At 45.3% G+C, this 19,662-nt stretch overlaps 2 protein-coding genes across 28 annotated transcripts in view; one reads left to right on the top strand and one right to left on the bottom strand.

Moving 5' to 3' along the window:
* Positions 1–10,470, bottom strand: part of GIT2 (GIT ArfGAP 2) — a 66,735-nt gene extending 56,265 nt beyond the window's left edge. For 17 of the 25 annotated variants that reach the window (XM_024256579.3, XM_063711895.1, XM_063711893.1 and 14 more), the window contains exons 1-4: positions 10,259–10,448; positions 5,699–5,832; positions 3,767–3,879; positions 3,040–3,145 (exon numbers count right to left, since the gene is read on the bottom strand). In XM_024256579.3, coding sequence (XP_024112347.1) covers positions 3,040–3,145; positions 3,767–3,879; positions 5,699–5,832; positions 10,259–10,310 — 405 coding nt within the window. In that variant the 5' untranslated portion in view covers positions 10,311–10,448. Of the gene's footprint in view, positions 1–3,039; positions 3,146–3,766; positions 3,880–5,698; positions 5,833–10,258 lie in introns of all 25 variants that reach the window. The other 8 variants (XM_063711896.1, XM_024256573.3, XM_024256584.3 and 5 more) reach the window with 4 other exon arrangements.
* Positions 10,471–13,279: 2,809 nt separating this feature from the next.
* The window catches only part of ANKRD13A (ankyrin repeat domain 13A), a 40,290-nt gene continuing 33,907 nt past the window's right edge, over positions 13,280–19,662 (top strand). For 2 of the 3 annotated variants that reach the window (XR_008512388.2, XM_009248239.4), the window contains exon 1: positions 13,392–13,862. Coding sequence is in view for 2 of the 3 variants with exons in the window: in XM_009248239.4 (XP_009246514.1) it covers positions 13,767–13,862 (96 nt within the window). In the remaining variant the exon portion in view is untranslated. Of the gene's footprint in view, positions 13,863–19,662 lie in introns of all 3 variants that reach the window. The other variant, XM_002823729.6, reaches the window with a different exon arrangement.

The raw sequence follows: 19,662 nt of genomic DNA on the forward strand, positions 1-19,662 counted from the left end.
GAGACTTCATCTAAAAAAAACAAAAACAAAACACACACACACACACACACACAAATTAGCCAGGCTTGGTGGTACATGCCTGTGATCCCAGCCACTTGAGAGGCTGAGGTGGGAGAATCATTTGAGACTGGGGAGGTTGAGGGTGCAGTCAGCCATGATTGTGCCACGACATTCCAGCCTGGGCAACAGAGTGAGACTCTGTCGTTTAGGCTGGAGTGCTGTGGCATGATCTCAGCTCACTGCAACCTTCGTCTCCCCAGTTCAAGAGATTCACAGCCGAATTCTACCAGACAAAGAAGAACATCCTACTGAAATTATTCCAAATAATCAAAGAGGAGAGGCTCCTCCCTAACTCATTCTGTGAAGCCAACATCAGCCTGATACCAAAACCTGGCAGAGACACAACAAAAAAGGAAAACTTCAGGCCAAAATCCATGATGAACACAGATTTTTTTAAAAACTGTCAACAAAATATTAGCAAACCAAATCCAGCAGCACATCAAAAGTTAATCCACCACGGCTGGGCGCAGTGGCTCACACCTGTAGTCCCAGCACTTTGGGAAGCTGAGACAGGCGGATCACGAGGTCAGGAGTTCAAGACCAGCCTGGCCAACGTGGTGAAACCCCGTCTCTACTAAAGATACAAAAAAATCAGCCGGGTGTGGTGGCGGGCGCCTGTCGTCCCAGCTACTCAGGAGGCTGAGGCAGGAGAATGGCATGAACCCAGGAGGCGGAGCTTGCAGTGAGCCAAGACTGCGCCACTGCACTCCAGCCTGGGCCACAGAGCAAGACTCTGTCTCAAAAACAAAACAAAACAAAACAAAACAAAAACAAAATACAAAAGATTAGCCGGGCCTGGTGGCACGTGCCTGTAATCGCAGCTACTTGGGAGGCTGAGGCAGGAGAATCGCTTGAACCTGGGAGGTGGAGGTTGCAGTGAGCCAAGATCGTGCCATTGCACTACAGCCTGGGCAACAGAGCGAGTCTCTGTCTCAGGAAAAAAAAAAAAAAAAAAAAAAATTAACCCATCATAATCAAGTAGGCTTTTTTGCTGAGATTCAAGGCTGGCTCAACATACACAAATCAATAAATGTAATTTGCCACATAAATAGAAGCAAAAGCAGGCCAGGTGTGGTGGCTCCTGCCTGTAATCCCAGTACTTTGGGAGGCTGAGGCCGGCGGATCACGAGGTCAGGAGATCGAGACCATCCTGGCTAACACGGTGAAACCCCGTCTCTACTAAAAATACAAAAAAAATTAGCCAGGTGTGGTGGCGGGTGCCTGTAGTCCCAGCTACTTGGGAGGCTGAGGCAGGAGAATGGCATGAACCCGGGAGGCAGAGCTTGCAGTGAGCCGAGATCACGCCACTGCACTCCAGCTTGGGCGACTGAGCAAGACTCTATCTCAAAAATAAATAAATAAAAATAAATAAACAAATAAATAAATAGAAGCAAAAGCAAAAACCACATGATCATCTCAATAGATGCAGAAAATGTTTTCTTTTTTTGAGACATGGTCTTGCTCTGTCGTCCAGGCTGGAGTGCCATGGTGTAATCTCAGCTCACTGCAACCTCCGCCTCCTGGGCTCAAGTCATCCTCCCACCTCAGCCTCCCGTGTAGCTGGGACTACAAGCACGGCCACCATACCCGGCTAATTGTTATATTCTTTGTAGAGACGGGGTTTCGCCATGTTGCCCAGGCTGGTCTTGAACTTCTGAGCTCAAGTGATCTGCCAGTCTCAGTCTCCCAAAGTGCTGGGATTACAAGCGTGAGCCATCGCACCCGGCCAAAAAGTAATAAAAAAAGTTCCAAATAAGTAAGTCCTCATGCTCTGTGTGAGTAAGCATTTATCCAAGGCAGCGCTTTGAAAATAAATATGCACATTTCTTACAGCATCTCTGTAAGCATTTATCCAAGGCAGCGCTTTGAAAATAAATATGCACATTTCTTATAGCATCTCTCAAAAACATGCGAAGGCCTACATAAAGAAAATCACCTCACTCATTTTACAAGTATCATAAACCATTCTGTGTACTATAGCTTTGAGTCACACGTTGCTTTCCGAAGATCATACTCACTGTTCAACCTGGAAACCTGAAGAAGTCCCCTTCCTTTAGTACTTTTTCTAGTCCTTATTAAAAAGAAACAATTGTCCTATAAACTTTCTAGTCCCTTCTAGAAACAACTCTGAGATGGTTCCTATTTCAAAGTTAAACAAACAAAAAACTTATCAAAATATAATTTAAAAGCCATATTGGAAAAACACAAATAGCCTTCCAGAGACTTACTTTTCCTCTTTGCCCTGAACCTCCACTATATGAATGGCTGCCATTTGAATTCAGATTAAAGACGAAACCAACTGACAAAAAAGCTATTAATTAATTAATGTGCAGAAATGAGTTTTTGTTTTTCTTTCTTTAAAAACTTTTTTCAGCCTGGGCAACATAGCAAGAACCCGTCTCTACAAAAAATAAAAAATATTGGCTGGGTATGGTAATGCGCCTGCAGTTCCAGCTACTCGGGAGGCTGAGGTGGAAGGACTGCTAGAGCCTGGATGGTCAAGGCTGCAGTGAACCGTGATTGCACCACTGCACTCCAGCCTGGGCAACAGAGCAAGACCCTGTCTCAAAAAAACAAACAAAAAACAAAAAAACCCTGGCCGGGTGCAGTGGCTCATGCCTGAAATCCCAACACTAGGAGGCTGAGGCAGGCAGATCACCTGAGCTCAAGAGCTCGAGCCCAGCCTGGCCAACATGGCGAAACCCCATCTCTACTAAAAATACAAAAATTAGCTGGGCATGGTGGCATGCGCCTGTAATCCCAGCTATCCAGGGGGCTGAGGCAGAAGAATCACTGGAACCCAGAAGGCAGAGGCTGCAGGGAGTCAAGATCGTGCCACTGTACTCCAGCCTGGGTGACAGAGAAAGACTGTCTCAAAAAAAAAAAAAAAGCCCACAACCAGACTTTTCTTTGTTTTTCAAATAAAACAATATGCTGTCTCAGCCAGCTCTTTTAGGGATTTTAAAAGGTGTGACCCACCTTGCTAAGATCTTTGGCAGTCACACTATCGTCATCCCGGCAGGGCAAGCGATGGACGAACGCTAACATCTGATACTTCGCTCTGATGAATTCCGCTTTATTGGGACTGGTTCAAAAACAAAAAAGAAAACAGTTCACTCGTTCAGATACAACAATCCCCATTCTTTGTACTGTAAAAAGAAGAGGAAGTGACCCACATCCCCCACTTAAAAATAAAATGAACAATGCTCAAGTAAGTTTCAGCAAGGTTTAAGACCTGAAGTTTGAAAACATACATTAGTTATTATAATGGCTGGGACTCCAGAGTACCTGCTTTTTATAGTAGCCCTCTTCTCTGTGTAATTGTCTGAACTGACTTAGCAACCTTGGGAGAAAGCAGCATTTAGTCCCATCTTATAGGTGAGGCAACAGGCAGATGGGTGCCCAGACCTAGATTTCTGGTCTGATCGCCTCTTATTTGAGTATAAGTTTAAATCTGATTACATTTACAGACTCCAAGTCATGGTTTCCAACTGAGGAAGCCACTTACTCCTGCTGGGTGGCCATGCTAAACAGATGGTCCTGCCCCACCCCATTCTGCATTTCTAATAGCAAAGAACCTGATGCACGACTAGGGTAACCCCCTCCTCTGCTGCCCTTGTGGAGACTGACCAAAAATAGCTGCACTCCTTTCAGTGGGCCCCATTTGTTATGAAGAAATAAAAGTATTTATAAACATTCCACTCACTGTACTTTATCCTGTGGATTAGCTTTACGTTTTCCACTCATAATAGACGCAGGGTCCAGCAAAGAATGCTCCCATATAGAGTTAGCACCGTTATTATACAAGGTCTCAACCATCTAAAACCAAGCAGGATGACATAAGACTTTAATTTCTTTTCACAAATATTCAATGGGGATCAGTGACTGAACAGAGTAAACAAAGTCCTGTTATAAACACTCATTTGTTAGGAATATCATTCATATCATTGTTTTCTGATTTGAGAATGAGAAAGATGATCAATCTATATGCAGGATTCAGCTTTGACTGGTAGGATAGTTAAATACCTAAAGAAGTGTGACTGAACTGTTCTTATTCAGTATGAAAGAAAAGTACTCTGACACCTTAGAGCAGGGTTTCCCAAACCTAATTAAACACTATTTTCAACATTCTTAACGACCCATGTACTGTCTATATTATTCACTTAATATTTGTCTTTAAAGCCACTTACTTTTAAAAACAACTACAGTTTGATGTGCTAGTTATAGCTTTCCCATACACAGTAAAATAATGTAACCATTAAAAAAAACATATATTACCTACATCTGTCTTGAATACCACTGATGGTTCCACATTTGGGGAATTGTTGCTTTAGGGTCAACCCTGGCATTCTAAATAACTCATCTCTGGACTTTACTGAGATTCTGTAAAACAATCTGGCTTTGTAAACACAGACAGACCTGAGAGCAGTAAACAGCCCCTTTCACATAAGTGTGAGCGGTTAGAAACTTCTAAGCAAAAGTTAGTAATAAATCATATCTCCAAATTTCATTTCAAGGCATGACTCCTAAAACAGCCCCATCTGTTTTTTACAGCAGTGTAGTTATTTTCACATCAGAGATACAAACCCACTTGTTTTGGCTCCTTGGTTCACACACGCAAGTTTAAGGGATATGTGCAGCTGTCACAGATTCAGTGAAATGTGTGATCAAGACAAATGAAGGCAAAACACACACTTAACCTTGAGTTCCAAGAGAACTTGAAGAATGTGTACCCCAAGATAGAAGTAAAGGTGACATGACATTGGACTCCAAATAAAACAAAGAACTCATTTAACAGGGTATTCTACATGCAATCAAAACATATTAATTTAATTTGGTCTCTCTGACTAGTAACAAGAGCTTTAAGAAAACTTAAAATGTTTCAGAAGTTTCTGAGGAATCCCAGCCCATGCTACTATCAAAGCAGAAAAACATGTTCTAAAAATATTAGCAGGTACTCAGGAATAAGTACATTAATGAAAAGATTCTCAGGCAGTAGCCTTCAGAAACATTCATTATCATGCATAGAAAAGATGGACTACTGGCCGGGCGCGGTGGCTCACGCCTGCAATCCCAGCACTTTGAGAGGTTGAGGTGTGGATCACTTGAGTTCAGGAGTTTGAGACAAGCCTGGCCAACATGGTGAAACCCCTTCTCTACTAAAAATACAAAAATTAGCCGGGCATGATGGCGGGTGCCTGTAATCCCAGCTACTCGGGAGGCTGAGGCAGGAGAATTGCTTGAACCCGGGAGGCAGAGGTTGCAGTGAGCTGAGATCACGCCACTGCACTCCAGCCTGGATGACAGAGTGAGACTCCATCTCAAAAAAAAAAAAATTTCCGGTGACAGTCTAGAAAGTCAACAGAGCAAGAGTACCAAGATATTTTAATGACTATTCATCTATCTACCTATAATTGAGCTTTTTGAACAAGATTTATGTCAAGTAGGAAGAAAAGTCTTTAATGAATTCAATACAGATAATATTTGTAAATAGCATTGATGGGCATGCCATCTCTATTCAATTATGAAACAGTTTTGTCTTATGGAAGAAGTACACCAGGAGAAATTTTAGTTATTAACGTGATGAGCCCTAAAATGTAAATTACCAACCGTCAGGAGAATTCTTCTTATCCTTTACCTGAAGCAGTGTTGGAGGCCATGGTGTGTGTTTCAGATGCCTCACTTGGGAGATATGGCGCCCTAGACTCCGATGGACACTGCAGCACTCATCACATAAAAACGTTCCCCTATTTACTGATGCCCAGGAAGGATCTGGAAAGAGAGTGAAATCTCAGTGGCAGGGATACCAGCAGGTTGCTATACCACCAGATGGCAAAAGACGACTGAGGTTTGTCAGAAAAAGGAGACATTTTTGTTTCAGTACGCTCATCAATGCATCAGGCTGGTCATCTTGTCGGATGGTATGACCCACCTTGGCTGATTAGGTACAATGTTAATTGAGACTAAAAACACCAGTGGGAGCCTTGGGTAAACAGTTAACTTCTTTCCAGTTCAGGGCCACAGTTTGTAGCCCTAATGTGGATCTACCATTTCAGATGCACGCTTTTTCATTCAAGCTAAGAAAGCAAATTGAGAGGGTACAGATGAATGATTTTGGATCCATCTCCATAAAAATCAAGATAATACTTTCTTTTTTTTTTTTTTTTTGAGATAGAGTCTCACTCTGTCACCCAGGCTGGAGTACAGTGGCACAATCTTGGCTCACTGCAACCTCTATCTCCCAGATTCAAGCAATTCTCCTGCTTCAGCTTCCCGAGTAGCTGGGATTACAGGCATGCACCACCATGCCTGGCTAATTTTTGTATTTTTAGCAGAGACGGGGATTCATCATGTTGGTCAGATTGGTCTCACACTCCTGACCTCAGGTGATCCGCCTACCTCGGCCTCCCAAAGTGCTGAGATTACAGGCGTGAGCCACTGTGCCCGGCCAAGATAATATAATTTTGACAGTGAATTATGCAGATAGCATTTTCTGCAGTAAATGGTGTAAAGACTGCTGTCCTAATTCACTGCTATGAATCAACATGTCAATATGCTTAGCAGAAAGCTGCGAGTTACAGAATCATAAAATCACTCAGCTGCTATGGTTCTGAGGACAGGGAAACCTGGCCTCTTCCATTAGGAAATGTTCTATGATGTCCATGAATTGTGTTTTTGTTTGTTTGTTTGTTTGTTTTGAGACAGAGTCTCATTCTGTCCCCTAGGATGGAGTGCAGTGGCGCAATCTCGGCTCACTGCAACTTCTGCCTCCAGGGTTCAAGCGATTCTCCTGCCTCAGCCTCCAGAGTAGCTGGAATTACATGCGTGTGCCACCAGCTCGGCTAATTTTTGTTATTTTTAGTACAGACGAGGTTTCACCATGTTGGCCAGGCTGGTCTCAAACTCCTGACCTCAGGTGATCCACTCACCTCGACCTCCTAAAGTGCTGGGATTACAGGCTTGAGCCACCATGCCCAGCCAACCAATTGTTTTACATAAACTACCAAGTCCAATCCTGCAACTGATCTGAAAAAAAAAAAAAGTTGCAATAACAGCAGCTTCACAGAGGCAAAGATGTAAAATAAAAATGAATAATATTTTTAGTGTGTGTATAATACTTTTTTCCCTTTAAAGTCATAGAGCTTCATTAGCTGTCCTTTGAAACAAGGGATAATTTCATACTTGGCAAGCAGGATGGATCTGGGTAAGTAAACTGAGTATCTAGAAACCTCAAATAAAGAAAGAGCTACATTTCATCAGACTCACAATGGGGTGACAATAGGTGCCACTTAAGCTGCCTGGTCAAAGGGTTACATTTAAAAATTCTTCAATGTCCACAAAAATCTCTAAAATGCATGTACACCATCTTTACCATTTTTTAAGAGTTTATTCAAACGCTTTCAAACCATATAATGAAAAGTTATGGGCTTTCTATCAAAGACGAATCCTGGGAGCCAGTGAGTATGGTGGTTAAGAGGGTTGGCTCTAGAGACAAGCAGTTCAGGGTTTGAACCCCAACTCTGCCACTTCTTGCACAATGATCTCAGACAAGTTACTTGAGTGTTTTCACCATGGTTCAAATGAGAACAACAACATATCTCGGGATAGTAAGGATATAGAGAATAAGTGAAGTACCTCACACATAGTAAAGTAGTAATGTTAGTTATTATATCTTTTCTAAATTATTTTCTCAGTATTCAGATATTTTCTAGATGTGAAATTCATGATCACTGGAAAAAGTTTTTGATGGGAAATACTTAAAACATTGAACATTTCATGTGACCACTCTACTACTGTACTGAAAATCCCCATGGAGTTTTCAAGAAATTGAACTCAGAGTGGGATGTATTTGAAATGAACCAGATTCATTAAAAAAAAAAAAGTAGAATATTTAAGAAGATGTGATCATGGTTAAATGTTTGCATAAAATAAAACAGAATCAAAATAATTCAATTTAGTATAACTGTCGCTATTACTATATCATCCTAAAAAGCAGAGATTGGAAATGTCCCGATGAAGGAGCTCTACAAAGATGCATAACAACACTGCTTCCTGCAGTATAGTACTGCCACTAATGGCAAAAAAAAAAAAAAAAAAAAAAAGACTGTTTTGAAGCATAGCTTTGGTTTTCACTTATTCAGAGGATTTGCAGTATTCTTTTTTTAGCAAGTGTTTAACACATATTAATTAAGACAAGTATTCGACTAACCACTTTAGCATCCTGGATCAGAATCCCATGGAAAGAATATTAGAATGTTAACATAGTAAAATAAAAATGTTTGTATGAATGAGATTGGGTAAAACCCTTTAAGTTCATCTGGAGCCAGGGCTCCAGGGACACCACAAATGAACTTCAAAAATGTTTGTGACTCCCCTAGACAAATCTTAGGTAAATTCATTCACGTGCATTTTAGGGGAGAAGGCCTTAGCATTCATCAGAATCTCAAAGGGGTCCCTAACCCTACAGGTAATTCTCTCAGTAGGGCTGTGCAGAAAAGGCAGCACAAATTCCCAGCTGCTCAATTTCACAGAATATTTCAAGGTAGCCTAATTATATTCAAAACAGGAAGGAAGTGACTCAAGTCTCTGCAGATTAGGCGTATGAGACAACAACTAAAGCGATACAATGGAAGAGAAAATGTTCCGAAATACACAAAATGCTGCAAAAGTATATTTAGGATGGCAATGGAGGAACAATTTTGCTTTGCCCCGTACCCTATCAAGAAGCAAAACAATATGCATTCCAAGAGGAAGTTAGAAGCTAGACACATGTGAATCAAATACATCACAGTACGTTCAACTGAAAATAGGCAAGAAAATAAGGAAGTGGAACAAATAACATTTTTAGAGAAAACGATGGAGTGTGTATAACTCACACTAACTTGGTTTAGAAAATACTTCTTTTTAAACTCCTCCATACCCCCTCCCTATCTTCAAAGGAAACTGGTAACACCTGCACTGTACGGGCCATAAAACAACCACATGAGGTTTGAGTTATCACAGTTCTATTTACAATCAGTCTCCACTCCCAAATGACAAGCTGAAGATTAGAACAGTTGCAAAGCCAGTGGTGTTCAATGATTTAATTAAGATTGTTTATCGGACACTATTGTGCCAAGAAAGCCATGTTACCTTCGAATTAACTCAAAGCCAATACATCCAAGCACCTAAAACAGCATGTAATAATCTATCCAGAGACCTGACAATTCAGTTGCAATTGCTAAGACACACTTGATCTCTAAATGTGAATATTATGTATGAACAGTTATGCATCATTATGAAGGAATGGCTTTAGCGTTTCAATGCCCCTATATTGCTGGTGATTTTGCGTTTGTTTCAGTTGTAATCAACGTATGATTTAGATAGTCAAATATAGCTTTAAGGGACTGCAAGAGTTCTACTGTAGACAGCATAATGCAAAAAAGAAAAGCCTTAGATGATATGATCCTACGAGTATTCATTGAATCTTCCTCACCACTGAGCGTGATACTCCCGATTATCCTCATCGAAAAAATGAGGAAATCAAGCCAAGTGACCAAGTGAAGTCACCAGCCCAAGGTCATCCAGAAGCAAAATCTAGTTTGAACCCAGGCCGTTCAGATCCTCAAACTTGAGACAAGCACTGCCTCCTAAGTGCTGGTTGTGTTTGGAAGACCCCGATCTCCTGGCAATTCTCCCGGGCAGAGTAGCTGTCGAATGTCAGCAGCGGCGAAGTCATCTACCGGGACCCTCTGGCGAGTCTCAGGGAGTGTCATCCTCCCCGGGCAGGACACCCAGGCGGAGAAAGGGTCTAGTGGGAGGTGACACCTGCAGCCTCTGGAGGCTGCAGCCGGGAGGACGCTCACATTTTACTTCTGTAATTGGCTTTCCTGTGGATCGCCCAAGCCCCTTCCTGTTAGGGGAGCAGCCCTGGCCCCCGTCACCTCCCCAGTTGGCCTGGGACGGAGGGAACGGGAGGGAACGAGAGGGAAGGGAGGGCCGCGAGGGACGTGGAGGGCGGCGGCCCCCTGCCCGCCCGGCTCTGACAGGCCCGGGACGGTTCCCACCCCAAGGCCGCCCAGGGACCTCTTCGTTGCGACCCTAGCCGCGGGTTGCGGACGCTTGGCCGCGGGATGCAGCCTGACCCGAGGGGGCGGCCCCAGGGTAGGGGTCCGGGCCAGGAAAGCAGAGGGGAGCGGGCCCGGCCGGTGCGACTCACCCGGCCCGCTGCAGTCAGCGCACACCTCGCTGCTCCGGAGCCGTTTCGACATGACTCCCGCCTCCCGCCTGCGGGGAACTAGAGGCCGGGGGACAGCAAAGGCGGCGGCGGCAGCGCTTCCGCTCTAACGGGTCCCGGCGGCGGGGACGGCGGCGCCTCTCCCCTCAGCGCCTTGCAGCCTTGGCACAGCACGCACGCGCGGGGAGGCGCCCTTCTGCGAGTGTCAGGTCATGTGACCGGAAAGGGCACGCTGCCTTGTCGCCATCTTGAGTGAGGGCAGGAGACTGCCCGAGTGTCATCTGTCCTACCTTTAAATATTGAATTTGGGTCTCCTTCTCTGGCAGAGATTCCCCTCGTCCCAACTGATTAATACCAGGGGAAGTAGCAATATCTTGTGATGAGAACCCTTTAGCCACAACCTTCCTGAGGCAATCAATGGTCAAGTTCATTCATTCATTCCTTGATTCAACAAGTGTTTATCAAGCACTTACCATGTTTTATATACTGTCCCAGCCACTGGAGAAACGGCAGTGAGCAAAGACTGAATTTCTAGTCCTTACGAAGCTTGCATTTTAATGGGGTAAAGTAAAATAAGAATATATTATATGATTCCAGGCTGGGCGTGGTGGCTCACTCTTGTAATCCCAACACTTTGGAAGGCTGAGGCAGGCGGATCACTTGAGGCAGGAGTTCGAGACCAGCCTGGGCAACATGGTGAAACCCCATCTCTACTAAAAATACAAAAATTGGCCGGGCGCGGTGGCTCACGCCTGTAATCCCAGCACTTTGGGAGGCCGAGGCGAGTGGATGACGAGGTCAGGAGTTCAAGACCAGCCTGGCCAACATGGTGAAACCCCGTCTCTACTAAAAATACAAAAATTAGCCGGGCACAGTGGCAGGCGCCTGTAATCTCAGTTACTTGGGAGGCTGAGGCAGGAGCTTGAACCCAGGGGGTGGAGGTTGCAGTGAGCTGAGATCACGCCATTGCACTCCAGCCTGGGCGACAGAGTGAGACTCTGTCTCAAAAAAAAAAAAAAAAAAATTAGCCGGGCGTGGTGGCGCATACCTGTAATCCTAGATACTCAGGAGGCTGAGGCATGAGAATCGCTTGAGCCTGGGAGGTGGAGGTTGCAGTGGGCAGAGATCGCGTCACTGCACTCCAGCCTGGGTGACAGAGCGAGACTGTCTCAAAAACAACTTCAACAACAACAACAACAAAAATAACAAAAAAGAATATATTAGATGATTCCTTAGGCTTCAGTTTTAATCTCATGTTCAAAATTAAGATAATACATTGTTTACTTCTAGTCCACGATTTGTTTTTGTATGGCTTGCTACTTAAGAATGATTTTTACATTTTTAAAGGGTTGCGAGATGAAAATGAAGGAGAAGAGAGAGAGAGAAAGAAAGAAAAAGAGGAAGAAGAATACGCGACAAAACTTGTATGTGACCAGCAAAGTTAAACATTCATTTTGGCTAAGAACAGATGGAATAAATTATGGGAAAAATGTGATATATCTGCTGGATAGTAACCCCTCAGTAAATAGTAGCTCCCATAATTATGGATATTGCTATTATTTTCTAATTACTGTTTTTCTTCATATGCGTGGAATTTGAGAATAACAATAGCTAACCTGGGATAATTTACAGAATGGTGTGAGATAAACACAATGAAATGAGGTGAATCAGTGTGAAGGAGAAAGGAGATGTGACCCTAATACCAATGATTACTTATTGTCTGTCTTACATATAAACACAGCCATGATCTCCATTCAGCAAATATTGAATGCCTGTTGTGAGCCAGGTACTATTTTGGTTTTAGATACTCTGGTAAGCAAAACGATGTGGTTCCTGTCATTGTGGGGTTTTCTGATGAGTGAGATAGGGAGATTTTCAATAAACATGGGATGATGAAGAAGAAGAAGAACGTTAAGTTGCAAAAGGCATCTGAAAGAATGAGAAGTGCTGGAAGAGGCCTCAGAAGCACTGGTCTTGAGTCCATCTCTGCAGTGTGATAAATGTGTGATGGAGGAATCATCACAGAATTCCCACGCATTCCATGGTTAGAGTCTCCGGGTGCCATCCTGGTGCTCCTGCATCCTGTTTTGGTTTAACAACTCACAAATCTTCCGGGCTCCACATCTGTGGAGAATGGATTAGGTTGGGATTCTTGAACAGCTGTTGTTGCAGGCATCTGAAGAGCTGGATGTGCATACACTCAGAGGGCAGAGGGAATGTTTTCACAATGCATTAAATAGCTTCACCCAGCTATGTGGTCTAGTTGTAGACAGCTGAGCGGAAGCAGCAGCAGAAAGTTCAAGCCCATGAGTAACTAGCTGTAAGTTGATTTGGTTCTTCATTGAGTCAAGGAGGCATAGTGCCTGAAACTCAAAGAATAAACTTCATATTCGCAGACTGTGGTCAAATATGTATATTATTTATCAGTCCTTTCAGCCATAACCTCAAATCCAAAAAGCTAGCTTAAAAATGACATTCATACATGGACTAAATCACCACCATAGTTAGCTATTGAATCATAACCTGGTTCGGAGCTCAAATAGAAGCGGTTCTCAACTGAGGACGATTTTTCTCCCCGAGACGACATTTGGCTATATCTGGAGAGACATGTTTTGGGGAGTGCTACTGGCATTGAGTGGGGAGAAAGACCAGGGAAACTGCTCAGCATCCTACAAAGGACCGGACAACCCCCACACAAAAACTGCCCAGTTCTATATGTGCCAAGGTTGAGAAATCATGAAGTAGAAATATCCCCTTTTATGCAAATACTGTATTTGAAGCCACTTCGCCAGGGTTTAGCGTTCCTCCTTCAAAAATTGTCCGGTGTTGCCCACTTCCAAAATGGCTTTTGACCCATCGTGGAAGCATCTGCCCTGCTCCAAAAAGGCTGCAAGGGTGTCGGCAGCTGGAATGGTTTGGTCCGGGGCTCAGTTGTCACCCCCTGACTGCAGAGCCAATGGAAGAGGCCCAGTTGTGGACCGAACCACATGGGGCCGCTGGAGCAGGGGGAAAGAAGCTGGGGACAGGTAGACGGAACTTTCCGCGTGGAGATCTTTGGCGAAGAGAATGAGCCTCAGCTCTGTTCTGTGGGCTGCACTGAGTTTCTCGGTGTGAGCTGGAGATGGGGGCAATGGCGCGGACCCTGGACCCGGTTCCCGAGGTCGTCTACCCCCGCCGCGGCATGCGATGGTTCGCTCTCCGCACTTCCCTGTTTGGGGCAGTTAGGTCCGCAGAAGTCGGTCCGCGAGCTGTCAGCGCGGGCGGGAACGCCGCGGGGCGCGGGGTGGGCGCGGCCGACCTGGTCCCTGAGCCGGCTGGCGATTCCGGACCTCCCGCACGCCCCGCATCCGACCGGCTCAGCCGGCCGGCAGCGTAACGCGCCATTCGCTCGCTTGCTCGCCGGCCTCAGGGCAGGCAGGCGGGCGCGGGAGACCCCGCCGGGGCCGAGACTTGGGGCGGGCGACGAGGACCCGGTTACGGCCTCCTCGCCATGTCCTCGGCCTGCGACGCGGGCGACCACTACCCCCTGCACCTCCTAGTCTGGAAAAACGACTACCGGCAGCTCGAGAAGGAGCTGCAGGGCCAGGTGAGGGGCGGGGCGGGGGTCCGTCTCCCGGTGGGGACTTCAGGGAATCGGGGGTCGTTTCGCCTCCCTGAGCCCATTTCCAGTCCTCTGTCCCCGAGATCCCCAGACCCCTTCCACTTTGCAGGTGTGGGACAGTCCTAATAATAGGACACGTATCGAGTGCTTACCGTGCGACGGGCTTTTTAAATATCTTCTCTTTTCACCTTTCCAATAACGCTGGAGGGTAGGTACTGTTACTTTTCCACTGGACAGAGAAGGAAACAGGTCCTCAGACGCTACGTGCGTTGTGCGAGGCCGCCCCGCTGATAAATGCCAAGTCGGGATTTTAACTCGGGCCGGCTGGCTCCGGAATGCACCGTCTTAACCATTTTTAGGTTCTGCTGCCTCAAAGACGTAAGAATAGCACACCCTCCTTGTTGTAAGGAAGGGCTTGGTTGATTTTGGAGTCCAGGTTCTAACTTGCTCTGTGACCTTGGGCAAGGCATTTTCCCTCTCTGGCCGACGTTAACTTAGCTGTAGAATGAGGATGTTGGTGCTGGGGCAGAACTCAACACTTGACTCTATTGATAGGTCTGGGGTGAGGTCAAGGTGCCTGATTTTAACAAACTCCCCAGGGAGGCTGATACCTAGCAAAGTTTGAGAATCACTGGTTCTCAGGCTCCTTAAAATCCCTTCCTGTTCTACAGTGCTTTGATGCTTTAATCTTTTCATTATTGCCATCTCTTTAAAGCAGTAGTGCTCTCAGTTGGAGGTGATTTTGCACCCACGACCCCCCGGGGACATTTGGCAATGTATGGGGCATTTTTGGTTGTTGAAAGTGGGGAGTGGGTGCTTCTGGTAGTGGGTAGAGGCCAGTTATGCTGCTCAACATCCTACAATGGCCAAGACAGCCCCCCGCAACTAAGACTTCTCCGGCCCCCAAAGCCGATAGCGTCTTGGTTGAGAAACTCTGCTTTTCTTTCTTTCCTTCTTTCTTTTTTTTGAGACTGAGTTTCGCTCTTGTTGCCCAGGCTGGAGTGCAATGGTGCGATCTCGGCTCACTGCAACCTCCGCCTCCCGGGTTCAAGCGATTCTTCTGCCTCAGCCCCCCAAGTAGCTGAGATTACAGGGATGCGCTACAACGCCCGGCTAATTTTGTATTTTTAGTAGAGATGGGGTTTCTCCATGTTGGTCAGGCTGGTCTCAAACTCCCGACCTCAGGTGATCCGCCCACCTCAGCCTCCCAAAGTGCTGGGATTACAGGTGTGAGCCACCACGCCCGGCCGAGAAAGTCTGCTTTTAAAGTATCCCAACAATTCTGGGAGGTATTGGTGCCCTCAAGTTTCAAGCTAACAAACTTAGCAGTTAGGATGAGGATTTGTGATTACCCCTGAAATCTAGTATGGTTGTTCTTGTTGACTTCATACATTTTATCCAGTGTCTTACAGACCTAGTTTTTGAATGGCTCAAAATTGGTGCTATAATTGTCAAGAAATTGTAGAGGAAGAAGAGGATTGTTTGTCTTATGGTTGACAAAAATTGAGACAGGTTAGCATTACTCCATTTGGTGAATGGGTACTGCAAGCTGTGTGCTTGCAACCTGCCATATTTAAGGTGGTTGAGCCCCCACCAAAAGTCCAAAATTACCCTCATTTCTTTTTCTTTTTCTTTTTCTTTTCCTTTTTGATATGGAGTCTCGCTCTGTCATCCAGACTGGAGTGCAGTGGCGCAATCTCAGGTCACTGCAACCTTCGCCTCCCGGGTTCCAGCGATTCTCCTGCCTCAGCCTCTTGAGTAGCTGGGATTACAGGCTAATTTTTGTATTTTTAGTGGAGGTGGTATTTCATCATGTTGGCCATGCTGGTTTCAACCCCTGGCCTCAAGCAATCCACCCACCTCTACCTCCCAAAGTGCTGGGATTACAGGCATGAGCCACTGTGCCCGGCCTTTTTTCATTTAAAAAGAATTCCAGATACGATAAACTTTTGTGAGAGTCATCGTTTTTAATTAGATGACAGACCAACTATTTAAGAGTTAAGGAGATATGACACATGCCCTCGACTAAATGATTCACCATTAGGCATTTTAGTATATTGATCATTTAATTCCTTTTCTATTACTAGACATGGTACAGAGGTAAAAACTGTAAGACTCAGCTAGGACACTTTAAAAATGACCAGTTTTGTTTTTTAGGCATCTACTTCTTTTGGTGCCCAGGCTGGTCTTGAACTCCTGTACTCAAGTGATCTGCCCGCCTCAGCCTCCCAAAGTGCTGGGATTACAGGCATGAGCCACTATGCCTTGCCCAAATCCTGTATTCTTAACCCCTACTATACTTCTTTCAGTAAAAATGACTTCATTTCAAGATTATGGAGAATAAATAAGGAAGATAATGCACCTGAAAGTGCAGGCATATGGTAATTGGAAACAATATTTACTAGTAGCTGCTGCTATTATAATTATCATTTGTAAACCTGGGAATTGAGCTTCTTTTCTCTATATTCCAGTTTTTCTGCAAGGAAGATGTATTGATTGCATAATTAAAAACAAAAAATTCTTAAGTCCGGGCACGGTGGCTCACGCCTGGAATCCCAGCACTTTGGGAGGCTGAGGCGGGCAGATCACCTGAGGTCAGGAGTTCGAGACCAGCCTGACCAACATGGTGAAACCCCGTCTCTACTAAAAATACAAAAAATAGCCGGGTGTGGTGGCACACGCCTGTAATCCCAGCTACTCAGGAGGCTGAGGCAGGAGAATCACTTGAACCCAGGAGGCCGAGGTTGCAGTGAGCCAAGATCGTGCCACTGCACTCCAGGCTGGGAGACAGAGCGAGACTCCGACTCAAACAACAACAAAAAAATCAAAAAATTCTTATCACGCCAGCAATAAAGTGGCTGTTTCCCTTAATGTTTTGTTTGCTGGTGAGTTTCTGCTGTCAGTTTCCTCATTCCCTCTATCACCTGATTGAGACTTGGAGCATGTACACTGATAGCTGTAAGGATTTTTTTCCCAGGTTTTTTGTTCCTGTTCCAGGAACAGCAACACAAGAAAGAATCAAGTTTATCCAGATGAAGAGGATAAGCACATGTTTCTGAGTGCGTGTGAGCCAGCCCCAATCCCACTGTCTCACTAATAGCAGGCAGTTGTGTAACTATGCCAACTACCAGATTGTTTCAGGCCTTCGTTTGATCAGCAGAGGCATTTAATAAAGTGCCTCTTAACCCATCAGCTCATTGATATTCAGTGGGGCCTTGAAGTTGGTTGCTGAAGTTGAAACTGTTTGTGTTCTGCTTATGTCTTTTGCCACTTAGCTAAAGAAGTCTGTTAAACTTCTTTGGCCTTCTTACTGATGCTGAGACATGAACACTTAAGGGGACAGATGCAAAGGTGAGTCAGTATACCTTAGACAGGGTTGGAAAACCTGGGTTGTGTGAGGTGGAGGGTGGCAAATGAGGCCTGACTCTAGAGCCAGGCTCCCTGTTAGGAAGCCAGCAGGTGAAAAGCATAGCACCTAGGTAAGGGGAGGACATTCCTGGGGTTCTCACTCCAGCCTGGGGCAGGCCAGGTGAGGCCCCAGGCACAGATTCAAATCGCTGAGCCATGGGCTAGGCATCCAAGATGAAGAGCCTAGAGCCTGCTCTCCACATGTGCCCCCTTGGTCATCGGGGGTTCAAGCTCACCTTAGGAAACTGGCCTCAAGATTCCTGTTCCCACTGACTCAGGGTGGGGGCCACACAGGACCAGGATGGTCTGAGAGTGAAGAGGAGTGAGGGTGGTTGTCTGTGTTGACAGAGAGGAGGACTAGCCAGCAGCCTCTTGCTGGAGTCCCCCTAAAGGTGACAGTGAGTTTATGAAGCACTTCCTGCATGCCAGGTACCAAGGCACAGGGGAACTGATAATTCACCTGAGGCTAGTGGGCAAGCTGGAAGGGGTGTCCGGTTGTCTGGTTCTGCAGCCTGGCCTCAGAGCTCGGCAGGAGGATGGCAAGATAGTAAAGAGGGCTTTTGATTGAGGAGGCTGAGGTGGGGGCAGTGCTTGAGGACAGGAGTTCAAGACCAGCCTGGCCAATATAGTAAGACTCCGTCTCCTTAAACAATTTTTTTGGCTGGGCACGGTGGCTCACGCCTGTACTCCCAGCTCTTTGGGAGGCCAAGGCGGGTGGATCACGAGGTCAGGAGTTGAAGACTAGCCTGGCCAACATAGTGAAACCCCATCTTTGCTAAAAATATGAAAAATTAGCCGGGCATGGTGGCGGGTACCTGTAATCCCAGCTACTTGGGAGGCTGAGGCGGGAGAATCGCTTGAACCTGGGAGGCGGAGGTTGCAGTGAGCCAAAATCGCACCATTGCACTCTAGCCCCGGCGACAGTATGAGACTCCATCTCAAAAAAAAAAAGTAAATATTTTTTTAAGGCTTTTGAGCAAGAAAAGTGGATGGGCTGAAATGAGCAAATAGGAAGGAAACTCCTAGTTAAAGGGGGATGGGTATTTTTGTTTGGGTATAGCTCATGGCTAAAGAAACTTAAAAGAAAAACCTAAATGATCAGTTTCAAAAGTGAATTCCGGCCAGGCGTGGTGGCTCACACCTGTAATCCCAGCACTTTGGGATGCCGAGGTGGGCGGATCACCTGAGGTCGGGAATTCAAGACCAACCTGACCAACATGGAGAAACCCCGTCTCTACTAAAAATACAAAATGAGCCAGGCGTGGTGGTGCATGCCTGTAATCCCAGCTACCCGGGAGGCTGAGGCAGGAGAATTGCTTGAACCTGGGAGGCGAAGGTTGCAGTGAGCCAAGATCGCGGTGAGCCGAGATCGCACCATTGCACTCCAGCCTGGGCAACAAGAGGGAAACTCTGTCTCAAAAGAAAAAGTGAATTCCAGCTAAATTCTGAAAGTCCTTGTTCTCTGAACTCATATTATTAGTTGAAGATTCTAAGCCCCACTATTAACTGTAATGCAATTTGAGCAAATCCCTTTTAGGAAGAAAGTGACAGCTATATGAAACTACATAGTGTGGGCGTATGATAATAACAGATAACTCTTCTCAGCACTTACTGTGGTGTCAAGCACTGTGCTAAGTTAAGGACTTTCCCCTTGTAAGAACTGTAAGGTAGGTTTTTTTTATTGTTCAGTTTTACAAGCAAGCAAACTGAAGCTCAAGAGGAATTAAGCAACTTGTCAAACAGTACATGAGAGATTCATTTTATGTATTATATATAAACACATACACATTGATTTTTTTCAAAAGATTTTTATTGCGATATAGTTCACTTATATAATCTACATTTAAAGGTTATTCAATGGTTTTTAGTATATCTGCTGAGTTGTGCAACTATCACTACTGTCAAATTTCAGATTTTTTTTTTCTTTTTCTTTCTTTTTTTTTGTTTTTTGTTTTTTTGTTGTTGTTTTTGAGACAGGGTCTCATTCTCTTGCTTAGGCTGGCACCATCACAGCTCACTGCACCCTTGACCTTCTGGGCTTAAGCGATCCTCCCACCTCAGCCTCCCAAATAGCTAGGACTACAAGCAAGCACTACCACGCTTGGCTAATTTTTAAAGATTTTTTTGTAGAGAAAATATGTCCCTATGTTGCCTAGACTGGCCTCAAACTCCTGGGCTCAAGCAGTCCTCCTGCCTTGGCCTGCCAAAGTGCTGAGATTACAGGTGTTAGCCACTGCACCCACCCTGTAATATTTTCCTCACCCGAAAAAGGAACCCCATACCTGTAGCAGTCACTCCTCATTTCTCCCCAACCCCTGCAGCCCAGGCAACCTGCTAACCTACTTCCTGTCTCTAGATTTGCCTGTTCTGGACATCT

This window comes from Pongo abelii, chromosome 10, assembly GCF_028885655.2.
Source record: "Pongo abelii isolate AG06213 chromosome 10, NHGRI_mPonAbe1-v2.0_pri, whole genome shotgun sequence".
Lineage (NCBI taxonomy): Eukaryota > Metazoa > Chordata > Mammalia > Primates > Hominidae > Pongo > Pongo abelii.